This window comes from Spinacia oleracea, chromosome 4 (assembly GCF_020520425.1).
Source record: "Spinacia oleracea cultivar Varoflay chromosome 4, BTI_SOV_V1, whole genome shotgun sequence".
In the NCBI taxonomy this organism is placed as follows: domain Eukaryota; kingdom Viridiplantae; phylum Streptophyta; class Magnoliopsida; order Caryophyllales; family Amaranthaceae; genus Spinacia; species Spinacia oleracea.
Genome location: NC_079490.1, coordinates 91,916,602 through 91,925,066, shown reverse-complemented (window position 1 = coordinate 91,925,066; position 8,465 = coordinate 91,916,602). Strand labels below are relative to the sequence as shown.

The following is an 8,465-nucleotide window of genomic DNA, read 5'->3' as shown; positions in this document are numbered from 1 at the left end:
TTTTGATTTCTATTGTAGATGTCGTATGACTATTTTATCAATGAACTAATTTTTACCTTCAAAAAAAAAAAGGTAGCGGGTATCGTTTGACAAATTTATATTAAAGTTTTAAATAATATTTCAGCTTTATTTTATTTTATAATATCAACCGCTACTTTTACCGAAAACTCATATCAGTTATCCGCTACTTTGACAGCTAACCGTTACCCGCTATTATTGACCGCTACCCGCTACTCAACCGTTATCTGCTACTCAACCGCTATCCGCTACCTGCTACCGCTACTTTTGCCGAACAAGACCATACTATGATACAGAAAAATAATTAGGACCCAAAAGTGAGGGTATTGCACGAGTACTATTGTCCATCCGAATATACTTTCTCCACCCCATACAGATATTCATACATTTTCTTTTAAATAAAAAGTTCTCACAGTCCTTTTTAATTTTAGGCTCAGATGTGTCGATCTTATCCATAAAAATTCACCCGGACTCAACATGATCACAAATCACAACCATCTTTTAACTAGTGTAACTATTTTATTTTACATATCGAAGTCTATTGATAAAAAATAGCTGAAAATACAATCTCGACATAATCAAACCGTCGTAAGTCAACTATGACAACGTTCCAAATCAAATTCACATAACCCGATTGCCTATTAGGATATCATATTTGTATGAAATTTTATAGTTCGTCATTGAAAACAATTTCAATAACAATGACACAAATCCACAACAGTACATTAGTACATTACCCATCTTTAGTAAGTTGGTATCCATATGAGATTTTGGTTAAGCGACAACACCGAAACATAGTCTGGAAATCTTTTTTAAAAAATAAAAATGAAAAGCTAAAGAAATCCAAATAAAAAGGGGAAATAAACAAAAAAGAAAAACAAACGAAACACCACCATTTCCGCAGTCTCTTGATTTCTCTCTCCTCATTCTCTCTTCCCTCTCTTTCAGCAACAATGGAATTTTTGCCCTTCGCCGGGATCCGCGTTTCTCGATCACTTCAAACCGCCATTTCCACCACCATATCTCCTCCTACTTCCGTCTAGCCGCCGTCTCGATCTCCCTCTTCCTCTTTTATTGTAAGTCGAACATTTTTGTTGTTTTCAATATTAACGAATTTTATAAAACCACTGTTTATTTACATTGTTATTGTTTGGAAAAATGCAGAGGTTTTTGTTTTTATGTGCATTGTTGAAGGATTTAGAGATTGGGTAGCGTGATTTGAGGTTTGAGTGATTTGATTTGATTTGATTTGGAGGGTGAAAATTGGGTAACCTCTTAAACGATGTCGTCGAGAGGCGACCATCAAACGGTTCCATTATCGGTGTTGTTGAGGCGGGAGCAGAATAGTGAGAGAATCGAGAATCCAGAACTTTCGTATGGTCAAGCCAATCAAAGCAAGAAAGGCGAGGATTATACTCTCGTGAAGACAGAATGCCAACGTATTGTTGGCGATGGTGTCACCACCTTTTCCGTTTTCGGGGTACTTTTCTGATTTTCTTTTTGTTGTCTTTTATTGATTTTTGTCGAATTTTGGGGTGTGATTGTGGCGAATTATATGAAATCTGATATATTATGAAATGGTATCGATTTGGTTATTAATGTGATTGATGCGAGTAAGTTTGTTGTTGTCAATTTGGTTGGTATTTGTTGTGGGCCAGAAACTGTTGTTTTGAATGAGATTTGTTGATGGAAATAATTTATGTAATTTGCAGTTGTTTGATGGACATAATGGATCTGCTGCTGCTATATATGCCAAAGAACATCTTTTAAGTAATGTTTTGAGCGCCATGCCAACGGATCTTAATCGAGATGATTGGGTAGCTGCGTTGCCCAGGGCTTTGGTTGCTGGCTTTGTCAAAACGGATAAAGAATTTTTGGAGAAAGGTAAATTAAAATTTTGAAATTGTGGTTACTTGTCGAAATTAATAATGTATTAAAAGTGTGTTTTAGCTGATTTTAATTTTGAGAGCTTTGAGTGATCTTCAACGATTGTGTTGGTGGATTTTGTGAGCAGTTGGGTTTTGGACTTTTGGTAAATTGGACATTGACACCTTGAATAAATGACTTGGGTGACTGATATGACAGTCATGTTTATTGTAAGAGGGTTGGTAATCTTTTTAAAGAGGTCATGACTGGTGGGGCGTGATAAGTGTGGGTAACTTTGTTTACAGGACAAGCGTCGGGAACTACTGTTACCTTTGCGATTATTGAAGGATGGTCTATAACTGTAGCATCTGTGGGGGATTCGCGTTGCATACTTGAATCTGCTGAGGGTGAGATAATTTGTTTATCTGCTGATCACAGACTTGAGAGCAATGAGGAAGAGTAAGTCCAAGGCACAACATATGTTTTACTACCAGTCACCTAAATTCTAAGCTGCTGTTGATTTTAATGTTTGGTTCAACTTTCAATCAGGAGGGAACGTGTTACAGCTTGCGGGGGTGAGGTTGGTAGGCTTAATACTGGTGGTGGAACAGAGGTACTTTGTTTCTTGGAAACTGCTTATCCCTTAAGTCCCTTATTTCTTCTTTATTGTTGTAACTGTTTATTCATGCATCTTCTTTTCATTAGCTTTGTTTCTTGATTGATGTAATGTTTTAAATTTTTAATTGCCAAATGTCAACCTTGTTAGAAATTGTTGTTATTTTCTGTGGTTTTTTTTTCCATTATACGGTGGATGTTTATTGAGATATGAACTTAAAAAGTTCCTAGTGTAAATTTAAGGACTACCGCGTAATAAAGCTAGTGAACTTATGTAAGATCATGATTAGCGTAGAGTTTTAAGGCTTGGATGACATCAGCATAAAGTGTGTCCCACCGTGTCTTAAGACGAGTTTTCCTATTTGATGCAGTCAATTGTCGGTCTTGGAAAAATCTGAAAAATTCAAGACTCAACTTGATACAAAAGATGCGCAGTGGATGCACATGAAGGATGGCGGAGTGGTGAAGACCCAGTGACAATGAGTTTTTGAGGGGTGAAGAGCTAACATTTGTTGGGTCATGAGTGTTAAAAAAGTTGCAAAGAATTAAATGTTAGTTAAATATTGACGTGGCATACAAAGGAAGTCCAAAGACGAGCCCCCATGGTTGTGCTATAAGTTGTTAATCACCGAGCGATAAGTGATAAGCACTTGAGTGTGTATGTTAAATGTTCGATCAACTTTTACTTGTGCGATTGTTGAAAGAGAAGATAATAAGTCCATGTGATCTGCATGAGGGAAACAGGTATAGGATATCACCTGCTTACGATCTTACGGAAGACAAACTAAAAAATTGGATGGATAGTAAACAATTATGTAGCTGACCTAGAGTTTGAAAGTGGACATTTAACTTTTATGTCTCCCCTGCAGAGGCGCAGATTTCATCTTATAGGCTGGACCTTAGAGTAATTTATATTCAAAGAATTAAATGTTAGTTAAATATTGACGTGGCATACAAAGGAAGTCCGAATACGAGCCCCCATGAACGTGCTATAAGTTGTTAATCACCGAGCGATAAGTGATAAGCACTTGAGTTTGTTATGTTAAATGTTTGATCAACTTTTACTTGTGCGATTGTTGAAAGAGAAGATAATAAGTCCATGTGATCTGCATGAGGGAAACAGGTGTAGGATATCACCTGCTTACGATCTTACGGAAGACAAACTAAAAAATTGGATGGGTAGTCGACAATTATGTAGCTGACCTAGAGATCGAAAGTGGTCATTTAACTTTTAGGTCTCCCCCGCAGATTTCATCTTATAGGCTGGACCTTAGAGTAATTTATATATAATTTGTTATAAGTTTATTTGAACCTTCTCTTGTTTGTTGCTATGCCGTTCAGTCTATTAATATAGTTTATAACATTTTAAAATTGTTGGTCACTTGACATTTAACACACCAAGTAATTATGGATGCTGCCTCTTCAGAGGACATTCCAGTGCGGTAGATTATGTTATAGATTGTACCATTGTTTTACCGTTGTGCACCTGGGTTTATCTTATGTATTTATGAGTTTTTCTTACCCCCACCCCCACATTTTTTGCTATTTTGTTACTGAGTGGAGCATTCCATTCATATTTTGTACAGATTGGTCCGTTAAGATGTTGGCCTGGTGGATTGTGTCTATCTCGATCCCTTGGAGATAGGGATGTTGGCGAGTTTATAGTTCCAGTTCCTTATGTGAAACAAGTCAGGGTATGTTAAATCTCTTCTGCTTTTGCATGCATGATTACCGTTTCTTTTACTACCAATGCTATTTGGAAAAGCTTGTGTAGCTCCTGAAATCTGTTTATAGTTAGGTGACAGATTCTGACCTCTCATCTTCTATTATTTGTTTCGGAAATATGTATCCATGACTTGTTTGAAATCAGAAAGGTATTTTACTTAACTTTTGCTGATCCTAAATTTGCTCACGTTACCTTTTCTTTGTATGCTTTTAATACTTGGTGAGATTATAATTTCTTGTCAACCTTAACGATAATTCAATTCTAGATGTTGTAGAGGAAAATTGAAATGTAGGAGTATTTACAGAGGTAAGCTTTACTGGAATCATGATAGATGCCGTTTCTTTGAAACTATCCAACAGAGGAAGTCAGTTTGATCAAAATTTCTGAAAACGGCTTTCTTTTGGTTTTGAATTTTTATTGCATTACATGGACAGTTGGGCACCTCCTCCTTGCTTAATATGGAATCATTGGTTTTCGATGAGTCTCGGAGGCAATGAGCCAATGACACAATGTTTTGAACTTTATTCTAGTACTGCTACTTCTGTTTGTGTTAGTACTACACGAGTACATGTCTAGAGCTATAACTAGCATGTCCCATTGTCTCCGCAACCAAAACTAAAATGTCAAGCATCTGAAATTATCAGGTGTTCAGCACAAAAATGCTTTCATCCGCTTTACCCATCAGCATACTGAAATTAGTAGCTACAGTGAGGAGATATAATATGAAGTTGTGAATGGTTACCTATATATTGTAGCCTTGTAAATGGGTATGTTTAGAATTTGTTGTTGAAGTTGAAAATGCATTGCTTATTACAAGTAAATGTGGATGCCTTTGAGTTATGTATATCTCTTTTGGGCATAGTCTAGGACTCTAGTATTTGACTAATTTGGAATAAATTTCACCTGGGACACTGGTGACTTATCCTACTTTTGAGTTGAGTTGTCTTTTCCGGCCAACTGTTTATATCTTGTATGTTGAATTAAGCTAGCGCAAGACAATCTCGTCCAAGACTTGCTCATGTCTTTTTTCTGTCAATTTAACTGGGTATTTTAGTGTACCAAGTTTCTGATAAGAACTGTATGCAAATTTTGCAGCTATCGACTGCTGGTGGTAGGCTTATTATTGCCAGTGATGGTGTGTGGGACATTATAAGTTTTGAAGCAGCAATTGATTGTTCTCGTACGATGTCAGCAGAGACGGCAGCTGTTCAAATCGTCAAGGTATGCTGAACAGCCTTGTGCGTTAGTGTTTTAATACTCCGTTACATCCAATATAACTGTGTTGGAAAGTAATCTAAAAAGAAATTGATTTGCGTTTGAACACGAAAAATGTGACTACAACATTTCCTAGTTTACACTTATTTAAATCTCAAAGGTGATGAAGAAATATGATTATACGTCTACGTTATTAGGGTATTTGAGTAATTTTCCGAGGCTTAATTGGTGTGAAAAAGGCTAAAACGATTCTGTATGAGGATCAGAGGGTGTAACTTGTAAGAGTTTATGGTGTTCCACTTGGTTACCTGTCGTATTTTACCTACAACTGTTAGCTTTGTCCTTTGTGAACCATTTGCAGGAAGCGGTGCAGGTAAAGGGTATCAGGGATGATACGACTTGCATTGTGGTTGATATATTTCCACCAGAGAAGAATCTCCCTTCTTTGCCTACCTTGAAAAAACCTGGAAAAGGAGTATTCAAGGCCATTTTCAGGAAGAAGTCAGCCGAGTCAACATCTCAAGTAGAACGAGAGTTTATTGAACCAGATGTGGTTGAGGAGATGTTTGAAGATGGATCAGCATCTCTTACAGAAAGGTTTGATCTCTTCCGATCATCCCCACTGTAGCTCCCGTTTGAGCGTCCTAGTTTCTTTCGTGGCTTAGCAAATGTGAACTTGTACATTTTAGTTATGTTTTTTAACAAGAAAATCTTGGGTTGCAGGCTCGATACGAAATATCCACTTTGCAACATGTTCAAGTTGTTTATGTGTGCAATTTGTCAAGCGGAGATTAAACCCGGGGATGGTATTTCAATACATGCCGGCTCATCCAATCGAAAAACTCGCCCATGGGATGGCCCTTTCTTGTGCCAAAGTTGCCAAGAAAAGAGAGAAGCAATGGAAGGGAAAAGACCATCTGGAAGTATGTTTGATGTCTGTAGACACCTGTTAAAAACTCTTGTTCGTTGAACATTATTCTAACATTTTGATTCTTTGCATTTGCAGATAGATATAACAGTGATAGTGATTAATTCCGATATATTATGCCAGTGATGGAAGAATGGAAAAGAGGCTTGTCCGTTACTTGAATATATTTGTTTAACTCTGATAAAGGAGTTGAAGCATATATTTAGGTTCATTTGGCTTGGTGGTTCCTCCTCATTTGATAATTGATGTCAGATATAGAAGTGGCTAACCCTAATTTTAGCATCTTCTTCTGAGTTCTGACTGAGTAGTAGTTAAGTATCTCGATTACGTGAGCTTCCGTTGGAAGGTATGATTATTTCTATCTCATTTGCTGAAGGGAGATATCGGGTTTGTTTCTGCATGTTTGGTTAATGCAGCTGTATACAATTATCCATACATAGAGAATTCCCACTGTATAGTATAGTGTATACTATTCCGAAAGGGGCGTTGGGGTTGTACTATCTATACAGAGTTACGGAGGTACACATAGGACAATTTATAGAGCAAAACTAATTTATTATTTGAATTCACTCAACCAATTTGTTGAAAATATAGCACTTATTTGTTTAAGATTCTTAAGCAACTAGGAAAGCGGTACATTTTTAAATACTAGAAAAGGGTTTATGGTTGTTTTTATCGTTTTGCTCAATCTTAATCTTTTATTTATTTATAGTTAATGTAATCGATTGTGTTATACAAGGTGGCAGTTGGCTTAGGCATGTGCAATAACTTTTTTTTTAATTTATATTTTAATTTAATTGTTTTTAATTCAATATTTGACATCGAAAACAAAGCTGCTCTTTGATAATACAACACTTTTTGGCAGCTGTAACAAGCGGCTGTTTTAGTTATTTGCCTAGGTGCCAGGTTTTATGCTACTTGATTATGGGTGGCATTTTAGTTTTAGACGTCAAGATTGAACGATTTTTACTCGATGGCTAGTAATCTTCACAAGACAAAACTGCCTTCTGAGGAACTTTAATAATCCGTATTAGAAAAGCTTGGCCGATCGAGCTAGTAGTTCTAATAGTCAAGAAAATAACAACGCATCGTACTTAAAACACAGGAATTACCAAGATATTACCGCCACCGTGATAACGGTTAAGGCTATTTACCAGAATTACGCAGCGGAATTAACTAACTTTCAAACATATTAAATAAATAGTTAATGGTCATTAAAACAAGTTGGAACCGTTGAAGCCCAAACCAAAACAAACCATTTGAAATCCATTAACTCAAATAGTAATATTAGTCATGACTATAAATAAAAATAAAGAGTTTATAAAATATGGAAGAAATAAACTCTCAACTCAAATCCCATGATAACTTCTCCCGCAAGTTATCTCTACAAACCTGCTTTATTGAAAATCTACTACTCAACAACGCAAATGCAATTGATGGATCATCATAGGGTCATTAAGGCAAAGGCCATGACCAGAAGACATGAAGCACGAAGTCAGCAAAAGCTGAGTACGAACAAGCTAGAATAACATTCTATCCTAACATGTTTCACTCGACAAATTAAATAATCAACATGCAAAAGCCATAAAATAAACAAGTAAACATGGAGACAAGACACGACTCTTGACTCACAGTTTAATAAAAAAGAGCTTCGAACGGGTAAAGTAAAGTATCATCAAAAGGAAAGAAAGGGTGATGGGAGCCAACCATACACCAAAATAAGCCGGGCTACTACCGACAGGCGGGCCATACCGACAGGAATTCCAATGCACAACGGCATAAAAGAGAATGAAACAACGTCTTGTATCATTCTAGGAGTACAAGTTTTCCGGCAAGACTCCCCCCATTGTTCATACTCAAGGTATATACGTTCCAAGAGTTTTGAAGCTCTTTGGGTTACACTTTACGTTAATTGGTATATTATGTTCAAGGCGACTCAAGACACAACATACAAACAATTGAACAATTAAACAATTCACACAATGACTCTTTAATATTTTACTTCTTTAGGACTTGTGATTAAACATAGACTCGAGTGAAATTACTACCATTGTTCCTTCTCAAAAACACTGTTTGAGATACCCGACATTGCCTATT

General features: G+C 36.5%; 1 protein-coding gene across 1 annotated transcript; it reads left to right on the top strand.

The window, feature by feature from the left end:
• The first annotated feature begins 779 nt into the window (after positions 1–779).
• On the top strand, positions 780–7,043 carry LOC110786928 (probable protein phosphatase 2C 12). Its single transcript, XM_021991512.2, has 10 exons — positions 780–1,094; positions 1,183–1,498; positions 1,731–1,902; positions 2,190–2,343; positions 2,434–2,497; positions 4,086–4,193; positions 5,321–5,446; positions 5,802–6,037; positions 6,164–6,363; positions 6,447–7,043. The coding sequence occupies exons 2-10, from the start codon at positions 1,301–1,303 to the stop codon at positions 6,470–6,472; spliced, it is 1,284 nt and encodes a 427-aa protein (XP_021847204.1). The 5' UTR covers positions 780–1,094; positions 1,183–1,300; the 3' UTR covers positions 6,473–7,043.
• The last annotated feature ends 1,422 nt before the right edge of the window (positions 7,044–8,465 follow it).